Consider the following 19,380-nt stretch of genomic DNA (forward strand, 5'->3'; position numbering starts at 1 on the left):
GCCTCCCTTCGACTGTGCCCCTTCCTACAGAGCAAGGGGTCTGCAGGACCCAGCGGACAAGTCCCCCCAGAACTCGTCCCTTCCCACTCTCCATTTAATCCTTCTGCCACTGCCTAGAAGTCTGGAATTTCTTGCCTAAATGCCCCATGCCTATGTCCGGGAACCATGAGGCCCTCTCTCCACCCCTGTCCTTCTGAGGGTGGACCAAGGAGCTGGTACACAGACCCCAAGGCCTGCAGGGTGGCCAAGAGGTGGACAAGGGGTGCCTGGAGCAAGACTTGTGGGTGGAGTATAAACCAGAGGGTCGGGGAGTTGTAGTGTAAGTGCTTGACATTAAGCTTTTGATTGTGAAGGATCCATTTCAAAGACATCCATCTCAAATAATCATATTGCCAGCTGGATGACACACTGGCAAAACACTAGTAAAATACTGCACTACACTAGTATTACACTAGTAAAACAGCTAGATAAGAAACCAGGACGCCCCACCCACGAAGTTCCCCTTTCAGAAAGCCCTAGGTAACCTATATAACTAACTACTTGAGTGACCCCGCGTTTCCCTCCTGCACCTAATTCCCACTCACATGTTTTAAATTCACTGAGTGAACATGCAAAACGCTAGGCCCCCGCTCTTTTCCCCAGTGAAGGCCCAGGTCCACTCACTGGTACTCCCTCTCTTTTTCTACCCACAATCTTGCTGTGTGGCCCCGGGCGTGCCACGTACTTGCAAGGACTTGTGGGTAATAAATCCTTTTTTCAGCTCCATGATATGGCTATGTATAAAACGCAGTGTCTCAGTCCACAGGCTGCACTGACTTCTCACTGTTGTTAGTGCTGTCGAGCTGATTCTGACTCCTGGTGACCCTGTGTGCAGCAGAGCAGAAACCTGCCAGGTCTCTCTGCGCCATCCTCTCTTCCAGAGCTCTATCAGACAATGCTCCACTGCTAGTCATGGGTTTTCACAGTCAATTTTTTTCGGAAGTGGGTGGCCAGGTTCTCCTTCCTGGTCTTAGTCTGGAAGCTCCGCCGAAACCCCTCCACCACGGGTGACCCTAGTGGTGTTTGAAATCCCGGTGGCACGGCTTTCAGCATCACAGCCACACACAGCTGCTACAGGATGACAACTGACAGACAGGAGATATGGTTCTCTGACCAGAGACGAACCTGGGCTGCGCAGTGAGAGCGCCGGATCTTAACCACTAGATCCCCAGGCGGGCCCACGGTGATTTCTCCTGGACCCCAAAATGACTGCACCAAAAGGGTAAGGCGGATCTGCAGAGACCTCAGCTAGGCATACCTGGGACCCTCAGAGTTCAAAGCAATAAACCCTAAGGCCACCACACGCCTGCCAAGCCCGTCACCTGGTAAATCCTCCGTCTACCCACCAGCCACTCCTGCATCCCCCTTCACACCCTGCCCTGGACCAAGGACTTGTCTTCTCTACGCTGCTTCTCTTCTTTACACAGCCTTTCCCTCAGTTCTCTACAGACTTACTCCACTATTTCTGAAAGTCCCTGCCTTCTCAGCCTCGTCAGAGAACACCCCCTCACCTGCTGGTCCTAACCAGACTCTGGCTCCATCTACAGGACAACATATGCACTGCAGCCCTTTTGGCCTTTCAAAGGAGAGTCAGAATCTTCCTAAACCCTCCTGCTACTTCTGGGACACATCACTTCCCTTCGAATGGGAAAAATCTCTTCTTGAGGAAAGAAATTCTGAACTCTAGCACTTCCCTCTTCATTCCAGCCACTCCTCACCCCCTCCCTGCCCCAGTCCCCAAAGAGGAGCTCCTGGGCCAGCGCAATTCAAAACGCTGTCTGCAGCTAGGTCACAGGAAGTAACCACAAAACTGAAAGTCAACATTAGAACTTTGCAGCAACCTGCCATGGGTGCACCTCTCTTGAGCAGGTGCTGTCGAACTCCCATGGAGACACAATGGCACCAGCCACATCCACAGATACGTCCTGTCTTTTTCTACCAAAAGTGTAGCCCACACCTTAACGCGCACGTAAATCACCTGGAGAATCCTGTTAAAGGCAGTTTAGTAGTCTGGGGGGGCCTGAGATTCTGTATTTCTAATAAGCTCTAAGTGATACCAACGCGGCTGATCCACAGGTCCACTCTGAATAGTGAGCCTTCAGAAAACTTAATCAGGAGATTTTCTCCAACCAGTCATGCTGTTTCATATGCCTGTATTTTGCAAATGTTTCTCAAATATGACAAGCCAAACCTCTGCACTTAACTACTGCCTATTCAGTCACTGCTACTCACAGGCTGTGCAACTTGGGAAAGTTAATTAACCTCTCTGTGCTGCAATTTCCTCATCTTTTAATGGGGAATACTAATCCTAAGTACCTCATAGAATTGTTATGAGGCTCAAATGAGTTAATTAATGTAATATTTACACAATGTTTGGCTTATGTTAGCCATTTTAATTTTTTTATTTTTATTCCTGCCTTGTCCACTTAGCAAAGTCCTGTTCACCCTTAAAGTTTTGTTCAAGTATCACTTCTATGAAGCTATTTTGATATCCTCCCACTCCAGAGTGAGCCACTCACTCTTCTGTGTCCTTAATACACTTTATAATCTAACTTAACTGCTGAGATATTCCTGACCAAGTATTATTCAATAATTTACATGTTTCTTCTCACATCCTAGTGGGCACATCTTGGAAGAATTTTCTTCATCCATTTCTATATCCCTAACACCCAGCATGTTGACTGGCAAAATTTTAAAAACTGCCTGTGGATTTTTGATGTGAACTATTATGAATCAATCTCATTGAGCTTTCTCGGCTATAGTAGGAACAAGTGTTGGTAAAACGTTATCATCAAATCAGGAAATGTTATTATATTTTGTTGGAAAGATGATCTCTTCTCAAGAAATAAAATCAATCATGAAGAATCATTTTAAACCACTTACATAAGACTTAGGACTTCCGACTTTATGACTACCACAAATCATTTATTTTGTGGTGAGAGCAAAGAGGAGAAAGAAAATGTGGCAGCTGTTTTTTTTCTTTGTTTGTTGGTTTTTGGTGAGGAAGATTGGCCCTGAGCTAACATCCGTTGCCAATCTTCTTCTTTGTGCTGAGGAAAATTAGCCCCAAGTAACACTGGTCCCCACCTTCCTCTATCTTGTATAGGATGCCGTGTGGCAGCTGCTTTTAACAAAAAGTCTTTGGGGATGCAATATTTGTATTTAAAGAGCAACACTTAAATGTATAAGACCTGAAATTAAATTTTCTAGATATTTTCTCAATATATGATACGTATATGATTTGACTAAAAGTAGTTGCTCTGGCATAGAACAAAGGAGATGCCATCCAGCAAATAATCTGATTCAGTCCTTTATAAGGTCCTTATTTTTAGAATGAATGTAGCCAAGCAGCAGTTTTGAGTGAAGCACACCTTCTGAATGACGTGTAGGGGCCAGCCTCACACAGCGTCCCCTCCTCCACCCTCCTGAAACACGCCACCAGCTCTAGAAACTGTAGTTTCCTGGAAGAAGTGAGGGGAGGTCCACGAAATAAGACGCCGAGGAGTGAAGCCTCACATGACTATTTTCCCAAGAACTACCTGCACACGTCTCCGAGTGAGTTTCATCGTGTCATCCTGCCTCAGTCCTCTGCCACACAGTGGAAAATGGTACAGGGAGATTCATTGAGAAGAGAGAGAGCACTTCAAGTTTTTATCCTCTTCAAGCCTAAGGCCCTCCGGCCTGGGAGCCTCACCTCTGGTTTTCAGGGGCGGCAGCGTGGGGTGCAGGTCCTCGTTACACTCATTCCGCTCCGTGCAGCATTCAATCGACCTTCTCTGATGAGGAATGGGGGTGTCCTGAAATTGAACTCAAACAGCTGTTAGTGGGTTCCCCTAAATTTCAAAGTCACATAATCTAAAACTTAAGAAATTAACACTATTTAGCGGACTCACTTAAAATTCTTATAATTTTACTCAAACATGTTGAAAATGTTTCTATTAAGTAATTTCTTTCAAATTACCGTGTATTATCTTACCGCAACTTTTGCACTTCAACAAAATTACTACTATATCTGTAATAACCAGTGTGCATGGCATAAACTGAGAAAGAAAGCTGGACTTATTGCAATTCACTAAATTGGAATTTGAGCAAGATGATCTAATGGGTCACTAAGCCAGAAGTTAACAGCAAAAATAAAAAGAATATTTGATTTCAAAATGAATAAAGAATTGGCCCAATGAGAATTTTCAAATTATTGTCCAAATTACTAAGAAGAGGCTAGTCAAAAAAAAAAAACAATTGTTTTATCATGCTTGAAACTTGACCATTCGGAATCTAGCTGACAAAAGGTTACGAAGCAGAATTAAGTTCTCTTCCTTACCCGACACTGAAAATCTGAGCCTTCTAGTCCTAGACACCCAGAAGTGACCACAGGCATCCCGGAATCATCTTCTTCTATCATTGTGAAACAATATCCATCTGTGCTAAAGACCAAACAGGCAAAGTAAGTGTGTGTTTGTGTGTGTGTGTGTGCGTGTGCATCTGTGTGTGTGTCTAGGGCAAAAGGAATTGAAGATGTTTATCATTTGTTCATTATAAACAAGGAGGAAGTCAGTTATCGTTACAGGTTAAAATCTGTTAAAAGAATCCCAAAACTTCCTTTTACGAAAGTTGCTTTAATCATCATAAAACATTTGGTAATATCTCCTCTGTCCAGAAATTTACCAGAAAGAAGGATCCCGAATCCCCATATAACATAACCCATTAACAACCATGCACACCGATTACAAGAGCCTTATTTTGGTACGTTGCAGGTATAACCTTCGCAAACCCAGAGAAAACACTCTGTGAGGAGGTAGCACTACCCTCACCTCTATGAGGAAACCAAGGCTCAGAGTGCTTGAGGAAATTCTCAAAGGCCACACAGCTAGTGAGAGGCACAGCAGGGGTTTGAACCCATGCAGGTGACCATCTATGCTGGTTCTTCTTGCTCTGAGGTAGTGAAATAAAGTTCTCTCTCCCTACGGCACACAAACTACAGAGGGGAGAAGCCAGGACCAGCACAGCATGACTGAGGTGACCAAGACTCTGCCCTGTGGCACCTCTGCTTCTGTGCTGAACTATTATACGAAAATATCGTATGGGCTGAAGTTAGGAGTGGAGTAAGGACAGACAACAGAAAGAAGGGGTTTTAACAAGGCCATGGAAGGCAAAGAAGCAATATTTTTAATTTCTGTATGGTTTTCTAGATTTAAAAACACTTTCACTTACTCTATCTCATTTAATCTTCTCAACAACAATGGGAATAAAATAATCTTATTTCTATTTTACAGATGAGGAAATTAAAGTTGTGAGGGAATAATAAACTTGTACAAGGTCGCAAAACAAAGTGTTACAGAAGCAAGAACCTCTTGTTTCATTCCCACACATTTTCCACTATCTCCACCTGGGACTAAAAATGAAAAACTAGAACTACTACATATAGATCTAGTTATAAACAGACATTACTGTCTTCACAAGTTGGGTGACGAATGCCAGCAGGCTCCCAATATAAGTCATAAACCACGAAACTCTGTCTCCATCCTTTTCTCATCTATTTGCATGCTCAGCATCCAGAAAGATATGACAGTGTCATCCTGGAAGGTCAGGGGAAGAAGCTCCGAGAATGGCATCAGCCATGATTTGTGTGCTTGTCTATTCTGCATTAGTGGTAGCAACATTCTGCCATACACTAACCCTTCAGTTATCGTCAACACCCTTAGAACTGTTTACTTGCTTTATAAGCCTCAAGTAATCCAAAATACCTCAGTTTAAAAGAACTAGCACAGCAAAGTTCAAACATACTAATGAACGGCTGGGAAAAGCCCGTGATAAATGTCTTTGTTAGACTAAGGTCAAATGCATGAATATTGCTGTGGAGAAAGACTGCCTTTGAACAGCCTATGCTCTGAACTCTTTGGAGCTTTTTAGCCAATTTACTGAAATTGCTGTAAGAATCTAAAGCATGTAAACACTGAAGGCAGTAAATAACAGAGCTATCCCTTAGATATTTACCTTAAACAATATAAGCAAAAATACCCATGGGATTTTTTTATTCCTTTCCTACACATTTAGACTATATGTTTAACTTACATTTTTCATCGAAAGTAAAATTCAGGAATTATCAGAAATAAAGTCATCTTAATTTTCAGACATGAGGAATTCATAGAGGCTAGAAAAGTTGATACAATATATTAAATCCAAAAAGACTAATTTCTCCTTAATCATGAGTTCCCCTTGTTCAAAATCTGAGTACATGGAAATGTACTTTTAGGCAACTGATAAGAATCAAGACAAGAACAGAAAAAGCTGGTAAAGCTGTTGGAAAACTACTGTTATAATGTCCTATGAAATGTAAACAAACGTAAGGGAGAGTAAATCCAAGCCTTAAAAATGCACTCCCTTGTCTTTGAAGAGGATGGAGCTAAAATACAAAGAGGAGATGAAGAGGAAAGAGACCCTGGAGAAAAGAGCTGGCATTCCCCCAGTGATAAACGGGGATGGGAATCAAGCACTTGGTGGGAGGACAGGCAAGGAGCTGAGGGAACCATTTCAAGTCCATATTATCCGCAGCAAACCAAAAATAATTCATTAGCTTCTCATTGAAATTGTTAGCCAGTAAGGAACATTAACTGGAAACTAGCAGCACAACTACAGAACCTTAGGAATTACTTGAGAACTTTCAGCTCTGCAGCAGGCACAGATGTAAACAAAGCTACACTCCAGAGCGGAGGTGAGCCACCTCCCCGCCACCAAGAGACGGCTGCTGTGTCAGGAAAGCGCGAACCCTTCCCCTCGGCTTAGCTCAACATTCTGCTGCCCGGTTGCCATGGGTAAGCTTTTATACATTTTATATAGATTATCACCCCGTCATTCCCAGAGTGTTGAAAGCAATAACAGGAAGAGATGAAAAATCAGCAAGGAAACAAAAGTTGAAATACTGTTAAACAAAACTGATAGTAGTGATATGTACACGGGAATGTAGGATCAATCATTTGATTACAGTGATGATTATGAATTTGAAAAAATGACAATACATGCAACATTTCAAAAGCAACTGACAAAACAGAAGAGCGCATACAAAGATATCAGTCATCAGTTCTGAGTGCCTCTTAACATACTGTTAATTCATGAAACAGCAAAGCATTTAAGAAGTTAAACGTCGCATGATGTCATAAAGTGATAGTAAAACTCTGTTACAACACTTGAATGGAACTATAGGTTCAAGTCTCCTTGAATCCGCTATTCCAAAAGCAGAGATGTCTGGGCTTTCTAGAGACCATCAGGGGACTGACTGCCTCAACAGACCTTCAGTGTGCATTTCAGTGTGCACAGTCAACGTTCGCTGAACGCTGGGAAGAAAGGCTGCACCTGGCTTAAAGCTTTGAGGGACCAACTGATACTCTTTTGAGTAGATGTGCACCCAGAACCTGCCAGCTTTGACTTCTCATTTGTGATCAAGTGGACTTAGAAACAGCTTTTTTGCACCCCAATTCGCTCATTAGTTCTTGTAGAATATTAGATAGTATGTGTAAAATTGCATTGACAGCATCTTTATATAATAAAGTGCTCTATTAACTGTTTTGTTTTAGTGAATACAGTATTTAGAAGGTGTACCCCAGGCTTGGTCCCTTTAATTCTATTCCTCCACTAAGATCATAGTTCCTGAACTGCAAACCCCAGGGTCGTTCAGAAACATCACCGCCTCAGCTGAGAAGGCACTATTGCAGAACTTTTCTTCTAACTCATTTAGATCTTTATAAAGATTAATTTAACTATAAAGGAATTTTTTTAAGTATTAGTTAAAAAGAGTTTACCTGCTTTGCTTAGAGTAATAGGAAATTTTAAAGCATTAAAATAATTTAAACTGTCGAATAAAAATTATTAAATTATTAAATGGTTTAAATTTGTGCTCTCAACAAAAACTAATAACAGAAATGGATACCTTCTCAAATGCATTGGCCCACAAGGATTAATAGCTCTCTTGACTGATCAATATCTATTCTAATTTTTCTTTAGTATGTGAGAGAGACTAGAATTCTTACATTTCTTTCAGATTTCTTTTAAGTTTCAGTCAGAATCAATTTGAAAAAGCTGCTTGATTTTTAGGTTATTTTGTAAATAGGTCCTTGAGAACATTCTGTCTTCTAAAATATTCAAGGCAATAAAGAAAGATTTCAAAGTTTTCTGTCACATGTAAGCTCAAAGATATGTATATAACTTTTAGAGTTGCTATTTAAATCACATAGATTTTAGTTAGTTAACTAAAACAGCTGAAAGATGCTTAGGGCTTTGTTAACAGAAGTTCCTTTTACAAACATTTACTGAGCATCCTGTGATTTGGGCAGAATTAGATACTGAGAAGGCAAGAGCAAGGAAGATGCAGTTTTGCTTTGCAGGAGCCCTTCATCTATGACAGCCACCCCTCCCTGGAGGGTCCACGATCCACCTTCAAGCAGCAGAGAGAGAACTCATAAGCTCATTGAGTGTTATCTACTGACAGCGGAAAAAAGCAAAGAAGAATGTTGAGCAGTAGCAATTCCCACAGTAAGAGAATCCTAAGGTTTACGTTGTTGTTTTCCCTTCCTTATCATCTTAGGGGGGTGGATTCCCACAGCCGTGGAGGGAAAGTGCGTAAAACATATCCGGCCACTACTGCTCCCCTTCCCCGGCTTCTCCTCTGCGGGTCAAGTCCTGTAGGAAGGTGAAGGGGCAACATTAATGACGAAGTTCCAACGTGAGAGATGCCTGTTTACTTGACTCTCAAGAACATGTAGCTATCATACATCCTTCTCTGGCAGCCAGACCAAGTGATCTAGGGTTCTTTTCATTTTTTTCAAGGAGACACAAGATTGTTTTGAATTTTTCTCATTTTTTATATCAATCAAGCATTTGTATACTCTCTGCCACCGCCCTGTGCAGATCCTTACCACCTCTCCAGGACTGCTGGGGCAGCCTTGAGCACACCTCCCCTCTCCTCTGGATGAGCCCATCTGTCAAGCACTGCTTGAGAAATGGGACATTTTCCTTCTTTGCTCCAAAATCTCCAATAGTTCTCTATGTACATAAATTTTAAAGAGCCTAGTCTATTCACTTTCTATTAAGTGCAACAACAAAAGGGCCCATTTAACATTCTCATTTATGACTAATGAGAGGCACAAAAGGAGAGGTATTCCTCATAGAAGACTTCATAAGTGAATCTGAAATCATAGCCTCTTCCAACTAAAGTACAAGTCCTAATGACCTCATAATCCTCATTCTCATAAGTGCAATGGTTTGAACTGAACATCTACTGGGGAAAAAAAATCATAAAGCTCAATGTTCAGATGGCCTGGGCAACAGTGGAATACACTGGACGCAAGGGAAGATGTATAAACAAATGAGAACAACATGTACTTTAAAGTCGCTGAGATCCTGGGTCAGGAGCATCTGTCCGAAAACTCACACCACCACACCTGGCAAGAGGTGCAGAAGCCCTGGGTTAATACAACTGTGTAAGAGGTCCCAGCCCCTGAGGTGTCCCCTCCGCCCGGGGACTCCTCAAGGGACAGTCAGAGATTTTGCTCATTCCTCACTTAGGCAGCCCAGTGTCATCTGCACATCCTTTGTGCAAACATCTGATGTGATTTACTACACCTGTAAACCCTGAAAACTGGTCCGGGGGGAGAATTTTTGGCCAGAACCCATTAAGATAAATGAGGAATTATTTAAAATAATCTCTGAAAAAAGAGTAAAAATTAATGTTTAGAAATTGATAGACTTCTGTGAGGGAATGGAGGAACCTGAGAGAGTGGTGACACAGGGACAAAAATGACTATCACAGAAAAAGTCAAGTAAAACACAGAAGAGAGGTAAAGTGGCACCAGATTATACAGGGAAAAAATAAACAAACAAGGCTGAAATTACACCTGCTAGGACAGGAAAATAAGATGGAACATCGGCATGGTGAAAATCATGTAAAAAAGAGTTATTCAAGCTGACTTCGCAGCGTTCAAGGCACGCAGTGATAGTCTGGGGTCCTAAATCCAATCTGGAAATGGAATGGGAAGGATTAACAATGCAGAGGAACACCTGGAAAGATATTTAGGAGACAGATATTATCTTGAGGGAGATAGGACAATGGCTTCACCCCTTACTTTGAATTATGGATCTAAGAAAAGGTTCTAATACTGTATTCAGCATGATACATTTGTACCATATCCTCTAACATGCACACCTTTAGGCAATGGAAACAGCACGGATTTTGGAAGCAGACACATCTGCACCTGATAGGACTCGAGGCCAAGAATGACTACGGCCTTGGCCTTGGCTGGTAGTGATCAACGGTATTATGAAGAGTTTAAAAACCTTCTAAACTCTGCACATGTTCTCTGAATTATCATGTGGGATTTCAGAATCTCTTTTAGGTATGACACACTCTTGATTTGGGCTACTTTCAGATAATTCTTTCCAGGAAAGTGGGAGTGGTAGGTAATGAGCATGAGATCCACCTGGGACACCCAGCTTGGCCAAGATCTGCCTGGTACAAGGCCTCAGGCCAGACAGCTTCCACAAGCCCTTATCTGAGCCTCCAGCAAGCACACCCTTGTCCTGTGATCTGGGGGGGTAGATTTAGTGCACTATTACTGAAAACATGTTCCCCTGCGGGTCGGCAAACTGCTTGTTACTGGTCGGTGAGGAGATTAACACAGAAACTGAAACTTGTACGGCAATAATTTAGATCTGTTGAATCTGAATAATAGAAAACAGAAAAAATGGAGCATGAATTTTTAAGTATTTTAAATTTATTTTTCTATTAATTCATTTTTTTTGTACTTTAGAAAAGTATCAGTGCACAACTTACTAGGGTTGGGGGCGGGGAGCTATCTTTCCCCAGAGAGAGCTTGAGAAGTACTGATTTGGAGGTCAAAGAGTAGAGCATGGGCTTACAGGAACGGAGGCAGAAGGCCTGGGTTTATTCTAGGTCTGACAGCACATGAACAAAAGTAGTCCCTGCGACACACACATGACTAATCTCAGGTCACAGGAGCTCAACTGCAGTCAACACTTCATTAACAAAATAGATGTGCATTTTACTCAAGAGCAAATATTAGCTCCTTTGAGAACCAGTGTCAGGGCTTGGCTGTTGGTCAAGAATCCAGGACTTAGGAAACTTGTTCACAATTTTTTTCATCATATTGGCATGAACAGTGACCTAGTGAAAATTACTTAACCTCTCAGAGCCTCAAATTTCTCACCTGGAAAATACAGATAATGCTACATTCTTTATAGAAATGCTGTAATGATTAAAGATAGGTGAAAGTAAATACACCAGTACTTATAAAAAGTTTAATAAATGTTAGTTTTCTGTTGACTTCTACAAGTTAACCAATTCATGTTGACTGTCATGGTAGACCCATGTTTTTTTGATGGGTTCCATTGTTATTGTTGCTGGGTTTTTAAAAATTATATTCTTGTTTTCTTTTTCTTTGCTATCGTAAATCAAAGGTTGGAAACCGTATAATTCACAAGCCATTCCAATCTGGCTTCCATTTCTACTTCCACATTAAATATTTCCAAACTGCAGTTATCAAGGTCAATAAATCTGATTGCTGTATTTCACTCCTTATCCTCCTTGACCTCTAACAGTACCCAACACAGTTGACCTTACTTCCTCCCTCTATAACTTGGCTTCAGTGACACCATACTCATTGCTTTACTGCTAATTCTGAGGCTCCTGGGGAGAGCCTCCTTCAGTCAAGCATTAAACGTCTCATGGCTCAGTCCTTCCCCAGTAGATTGGATTATTCTTTCAGTGTTCTCAATGCCCTACCCAAGTCATGGCTTCCCCTTGGCTTTGAGCTTGACTATGTCACTTGATTTGGTAAATGGAATGTCAGAGGACATGATGCAAGCAGAATGTTTAAGAGGTCATTCCCTTATACTCGTGCAAGAATGAATATGCCCTGAGTAGCTGCTGGTACAAAATGAAGAAACATATGGAGCAGAGCTGAACTCAAGCAGCAGCGAAAGCCAAGCCCACAGATCCAGAAGAGCCCAGCGCAGCTGCAGCCCACTGTAGACCCATGAATGAAAAAATAAATGTCCTTAGTTGTAAGCCACTGTGATTTTGAGGTTGTTCCTTTCACAACAAAAACCAACTAACATTCTACTCGCTCTGTACTCTCTCCCTGACATCTTATCTGAGCTCCAAATCCATATCCTACTACCTACTCCCTGATAGCTCCACTTGGATGTGTCAAAAACCTTGACCTTAGCATGTCAGATTGGCATGTGATTTTCCTCTGTCCACTTTCATTAAAAGGCTACAATATGCATCTAAAGGTACATCCAGAAACTTGTGGAGCCCCTCTTGGCCCCCTCCCATATCCAATTCATCAACATAAAACCTTCCTTCTAAATATCTCTCCAACACATCCTTCTCTTTCCTGCACCAGCACCACCCTAGTTCAAGATCATTTTCTCTCACGTGAACTGTTCTTCTTGAATCCACTTTTCAATTTCTCTCACATAAGTGCTGTTCTTCTTGAATTCACTTTTGTCTCCCTTTAAAACATTCAATACTCTGCAACAAAGAAAACTTTTCAAAAAAGCAAATCAAATCACATCAATCTCACTGCTACCTCTGCTTAAACGTCCCCGTCAGCAGCTTCCCAATACCCTCAGGAATAAGACCAGCATTCTTAACACAGCCCACCAGGCCACAGGGCATCTTTCCCACCTCCAGGCTCAACTCCTTCCACACCTCCGCCTACGGCCTGGACTCTAGGAAAGCAGTCTTCCTGGAACATGCACGCTTCTCCTTCCCACCACAGAGAATCTGCAGTTCACCCTGCCTGAACACTTTCTCCCCAGTCAACGTACAACACTTCGATGGCCTATGAGGAAAACACAACAAAATATTTGAAATTGGGATAATTTTGGAAAGCCTGAACATATGATCACCAGAACTACAGCTCAAATGACACAGATTTATTCTCAATTACCACACACCCAGACAAAACAGTAAGATATCCCACTAATATTCTTCCAACTGCTAATTACCCTTTCTTCAGAAAACTCTAATTTTCCCGGTACTTTTTCTGTTTACTGCAAAGAGGTAGTGTTTCCCAGGAAACACTGTCTGAGCTTTAGAATAATTTACTTTGGCACAAGACTCAGTGATCCCAACTTTCTTCTATCGCACAAGAGCCAAGTTACTGGACCTCTCTGGGTCCTGAATTCCTTATGTGTAATGGTAAGAAATAAGCATTCCCTACCATGCTGAGTTGTTTTGCTGATTAAATGAGATATATACTTACGAATACATCCAACTTTCCTCTCTGTGTCATTCAGTTAATATACATTCCTTGAACTATATATTTCAGGATACACTGGCAAGCTTATATTAGATCCCACTTCATAGAAACCTTGGGGAAAAAAGGTCTCAGGAAGAAAAAAGCATTCAACTCAGCTTCATGTTCCTTCCTGGATAATGAGGCCCTGAATGGTTGCCCAGATGTCTTGCCCGGACTTCAAACCTAGCAGCCCAACTTCCTCTGTGGGTCCATTACCCTTCTTGAGGGAGACTTTGCTTCTCTGACATTTTTAACTGCTGAGATCCACACCTGTCTGGTTAACTCAGCCACTTCTCCCTGGGCACACTCTGGCCTCATTAGACTATGCCTCTTTACCCACTGTAGTCCTCATCCTGGGGAGTAAACATAACTATAGTGACCAGCAAAATGGATGTGGCTGAAAAAAGACGTGTAAGGAAGAAAGAGGCAAATAGTCCAGTTTCAAATATTAGAAAGTATTTATACAAACAAGCTTATCTACGAAGGAGTTTATTCTCTAATATTTTGCAAATGTCTTTCCTAAAGTCTGGTGGACTCACATAAGCTGTACCATGATATCGCTTCCCAGAGTCAGTTTATAAATATTCCGAATAGCTTAGGTGTTCTTTCCAAAACACTAACACCATCAGCATGATGAACAGTTCTAACAAACAAAACCCCACACACATGCGACACCCTCTGCTGTTGAATTTATTTTGGGGAAGAGGTGTTTTGAAAGAAAATAACTGGGTTTTGCTCCTTGACAAGGAGCTTGGGACGGTGCTGTAAGGTTATGTGCATGTGTGATGTTTGGAGGAAGGCAGAAGAATCTCAGAACACCATTTCAGGGCAAAATGCAATTCAGTATTTCTCTAAACACAGCACAGCTCTGAGAGTTAACGGGATCAGGCACTATTCCCCAAAACATGTTCTTGGAAACACCAGCCTACAATTCTACAGTTGAAAAAGTATGACTTTCTGTTAAAACTAGATTTAAACAATTTATATGACCAACCTGCAAATATTGTTGACCGAGTCTTCTGGACAATGGTGGTGGCATTTACAACGCAAGATCTTTGGACGAGGGGTGGGGGATGCACTCTCACCATCCTCTTTCTTGGTGCCCACATTTAATTTTCCTGAACTTCGCAAAAGCATGTTATCAAGGAAGTTTGCTGAAAAGAAGAAAAAGCGAGAGTTTAAATATCTGCGGGACAGCCCAGCCAAAGTCTTCTGTCCAAAGAATAAGGAGATTAAATAAAATATTAGGTATTCATGATTCTTAAAGATTTAAACAGAAATCAGATATTTTGATACTAAAAATTATACTTTCTATATCTCTCATATAGAACATAGAAATCATTTATACAATTAAATTATAATAGCTTTATTTGGTTGAATGCAAGGAGCTCAATGAGACACTATTATAGAGATTATCTTTACTCTGTATGGTAACACTATGGGTGAATATTATCATTCCCATTTTCAGATGAGAAAATTAAGACTCGAAGTTTAAGTGATTTGTACACAGCTAATAAATCACGAAGCCAGTATTTAAACTCCGATTGTTTGGGCCCTAAAATTGTCTTTCTACCAGTCTCTTTACCTTAGGGCTCTCTTTACTTTAGGTATAGCATGTATTTTTAAAAGAAATTATTAGAAATATTTAATCTGCAAAATTGGGTAGGAAGATAAAAATTTGGTTATCATTAAAATACCTTTCAAAAGATACATCCTCCTCATCAGCTTTTATGCGCAACAGTGCCTACCTATTGTAGTTAGGAAGACATGATAGTAGCTGTGATCTCTAGAGACAGATTTTCTGGGTTCAAAATTAGGCTTTCCTATTTACCCATTAGTTGACCTTGAATAACTTTGTAAATAATGTCATTGTGCCTCATTCTCTTATTAAAATGGAAATAATCATAAGCACCTACCTCATGTCAAGAGCTTAGAGTGTGTATGTTACATAGTAACACTTGATAAATGTTAGCTAATATTAGTGGAGAATCAAATTTTTTACCTTTTAAATATTAAGACAATGTTTCATTAACACAAGGTGACATATCACTGAGATAGTTTTCCTATTTTCCTTCTTTACCACCACTTCTGGGAGTTAATGATGCCTGAGCAGGGGGCATGCACTAACTGATACCTATTACATGTCGGGCACGGGGTAAGAACTCTCACACACATGCTATGTCACTGCATAAACTGTCACTCTGAGCAATACTTGATTTAAAATCTCTCTCACAAGACATCAAGCTTGCCTATAATTAAATCAAATTTCAACCAAAATATTATCTACAAGATGTTGGGTTAAAAAATTGAAATTCTAGATCAGAAGTGCAATATACATAATAGATGTACAGTGTGCATTTATTTTAAACCACAAATTAATGTGTCTAGTCATTGGTTACATCACAGAATGAGAAATTCAGAAAAGAAACATCTGTGATGATTTTTCCTGAGTTTCTATATGTTAAGCTAATTAGTTGACTTCTTAGAGAGTAATAATTGAAGGAAAAAGCAACAAAATATGTTAAATCAGTTTATCAGAATTCTCCCTAATTGTTAATTCTAATATTTCATCAGAGTTTTCAAATTTATATAAGATGTGCACCTAACTTTCTGAAACAGTTCTGTGTATTTGGTCTAGAGAAGACATGTTGATTGTCACGTGCATATGAGGAAGGAATCCCAGGCCACCCACAGGGATTCTGATCCCAGAGGTCTCAGGGGAGCCAAGGGAAGGGTAAATTCAACAAGACACCATGCGATTCCAAGACTGATGATGTGCAGACTCCACATTGAGAAACCTGGGACTAGATTAAGCAAATAGTATTTATTTAATCCAACCACATAATTAATCCCAATAGGTGTATATTATCTCTAGAGAACAGAATGTTCATCCTTAAGTTAAATTCCAAAATAAAGTAGAGTGAAACACAGTCCATGTTAGCATCTTGTATTTAAGCCATTTGTCACGTCTGCCTGCAGGATCACGGAGGTCCAGCTTGTATCCAGTGCATGGGTGCAGGGATGTCTATACAGCACCCTGCCGTGCTGGCTTCCTTCCTTTTACATCTCAATCTTACTAACTTTATGACCTAAGTTACCTCAAAGTAACTCAGTGATGAAAATAAGATTTTTAAAACTTATTACATCATGCTTCCTTCCATGCCAGACCTCTTTCTCTTTGAAGTCTTAAAACAAAATAACAAAAATTCATTTATTATGTATATGTCGACTTAGCAAATAGGTATTGGGTGCCTACCCTGTTCCAAGCACAGCCTGGGTAATTAGGATGAATTAACATACAGGAACTTACTACCTGGTGGGAAATGTTGTTAAATGGAATGTTTACACCAAACGGTCTACATTAGAAAAGGAATCATCCTCATGCTCTTGGAGATAAGATGTCATTTTGTAACAAACATTTTAAGAAAGGATTCATGATTTTCGCACATTTTAAGTTTATTTAAATTAAAGGATGATGTAAAATTTAGTTAGAAGGAGGTTCTTTTCAATATTGCTTACAACAACCCATGTTTATCATAATAGGGGATAAGTTAGATCTCTAAAAAGAGATTCCTATGCAGCTATTAAAATGCTGATGTGGAAGTATATTTACTGACAAGAAAGAATGTTAAAATCTAATTTTTGTTGAAAAGGGTAGATTACAGGGTATTTTAATTATGAAATTGCACTACAATAACAGGAAAAGGGGCTTAAAAGAATGAACCTACAATATAAAAGAAATCCAGAGGTGAAACTAGTGATGAAAACCTGGTAAGCAGAAGGACAAGCGTAACTGATTGAACAAAGGTTCCTCAGCCAAAGCGGTGAAGCCGAGACGCAAGACAACTTCACCAGCTGACCCCCAAAAAGGCTCCAGAGCAGTACCACAAGTCACGCTTAAGAAGTGACAGTGAAGGGAGTATTGAAAACAGAAGGAGGCCTAAAACCCACTGTAGAAGTAGTCAGAGCTTCTGCTGCCCTATGCCTTTCCCTACAGGCTAGTAACATTTCTTCCCAACCCCCGCAGGAGCCAGGAAGGGTACATCTAAGACACACGTCACTCAGATGCCTTCCTTATTTTCCTTTTTTACTGTCAAGGTGAAGGACTGTCGGAAAGCAAGCACAAAGGGGGGCAGGGGTACCACCTACTGCAAACCTTCAGGGAACATTTACCCTGGATGCTGACGTCCCAGTCCTCTTCTCCTACATGGCTTCCAGAACTCAGTGTAGCCGAGCTTATGCCTTCCTGACTCAGGAATCTGACCAGGTCAAGAACAAACAAAATACCTAAAGATAGGGATATTGGAAATTTCTCAGTGAAACAGCCCTGCAATATCATCCTTCAGTGAAGCCCACTAGCAACAAGAGCTGCCCACATGTACAGAGCTTCCATCAGCTTTTATAGTCTCCATTCTCTTACACAAAGGGCACTGGATGCATGAAGAAAGACCACAAACAAGACAAATACACAGAGAACAGCCACTTGGGGAAAATATAACAGAGAAGGAATTAAAGACTACAAAACTATTACTAATACTGTCAGTATCATAAAAAATACATTTTATCAATGAAACAAGAACATGTTGCTACAAAAAGGGATAAACAAATAATGAACTCTAAAAATATGATCACATAAATAAAAATCTCAGTAGGTGAGTTGAGACAAAAATTAGAAAAGCTCCCATAATGTAGGGCAAAACCTAGAGATAGAAAAGTTAGGCAAATCAGAGCATCAATCCAGGAAATTCAACATCTGAATAATAGCATCTCTAGAAAGAGAGACTTGAGAAAAGAGAGAGCACAGAATTACCAAATAAATAAATCCTGTGAGATTCCCATAACGGAAAATCATAATTTTCTAGTTTGAAAGGACTCAGAGAATATACAAACAGACCCACACCAAAGTATGTTGTAAAATTTTATAACACTGGAGACAAAGGGAGATCCTAAATTTATTTGTGTATGTGTATGTGTGTGTGTGTGTGTATATATATGTATACATATATATACACACACACATATCTATAAAGATAAAGGAGATTAAAAATAAGTATGGTACTGAACTTCTACAGCAAAACTGGAAAGTAGAATAAAATAGAGTGATGTCTTCAAAATTCTGATGGAAAAGTATTTCAAATTTAGAAATCAATACCTGGGCAAACTATAAACGAAATATGAGAGTAGGAAAAAAGCATGTTAAGATTTTCAAGGTCTCAAAAATTTCTCTCTCATGCACTTTTCTCAGAAAGTTATTGGAGGAGATGCTCCACCCTAATGAAGGTGTAAACAAGAAAACAGAAGAAATGAATTCCTGCTAATGGGAGATCCAACCCAAGAGAAAAGGGAAGTGTACTCTCAAGATAGTGGTAACGGTGGATAAAAGGTAAGAACTCTGCAGTGAACCTAAGGAACAGCCAGGCATGACTGAAGGCATATCAAAACACTCTGAGAGAAGGATGTTCAACAAGTTGAAATTAATAGAATAACTGGGGTATTTTACATTCCAACTGAGAGCTCAGAAATGAATTTGTGGTGGGAACAGAGGAAACAAACAACATTTTAACTCCTATATACACAGGATGGGGGACAGAAATTTGTGTATTAGCAGGTGTGAGGGTAGTAAAAGCTTTGATAGTGCAAAGTAAAAGGAAATGCCTAAAATTGAATAATTTACAGGTAGCAATACAATTATTTGTTTAGAGGTATGGAGGAAAATACCAAAAGAAAGAATGTAAAAAGGTGTAGGTACAGTCACTACTGGGGAGGAAGAAGTTGGGAGGATGCGTTAAAAAAAAGAGCACTTTAAACTATGTTAAAACAAACAATAGCAGGTTTTGAAATAACATATCTCATATGATAAGCCCATTGTAGCCTGCGTATGTCTGTGTGTGATAAAGTATAGGAGGATTCATATCTATATGGATATTGATGAAATATAGGAAGATCCTACTTCTCGTGGAAAATTTAATTCTCTCTCAAGGAATACTGAATTTTGCATCATGAGACTTTCATATTTTGCATCATG

General features: G+C 40.3%; 1 protein-coding gene across 27 annotated transcripts in view; it reads right to left on the reverse strand.

The window, feature by feature from the left end:
* BMPR1B (bone morphogenetic protein receptor type 1B) overlaps nt 1–19,380 on the reverse strand; it is a 377,788-nt gene that overhangs the window by 33,832 nt on the left and 324,576 nt on the right. For 19 of the 27 annotated variants that reach the window (XM_023637699.2, XM_023637703.2, XM_070262222.1 and 16 more), the window contains 3 exons: nt 14,350–14,509; nt 4,361–4,463; nt 3,734–3,836 (listed from right to left, as the gene is read on the reverse strand). In XM_023637699.2, coding sequence (XP_023493467.1) covers nt 3,734–3,836; nt 4,361–4,463; nt 14,350–14,509 — 366 coding nt within the window. The remainder of the gene's footprint in view (nt 1–3,733; nt 3,837–4,360; nt 4,464–14,349; nt 14,510–19,380) is intronic. The other 8 variants (XM_070262233.1, XM_070262238.1, XM_070262235.1 and 5 more) reach the window with 1 other exon arrangement.

This window comes from Equus caballus, chromosome 3, assembly GCF_041296265.1.
Source record: "Equus caballus isolate H_3958 breed thoroughbred chromosome 3, TB-T2T, whole genome shotgun sequence".
NCBI lineage: Eukaryota > Metazoa > Chordata > Mammalia > Perissodactyla > Equidae > Equus > Equus caballus.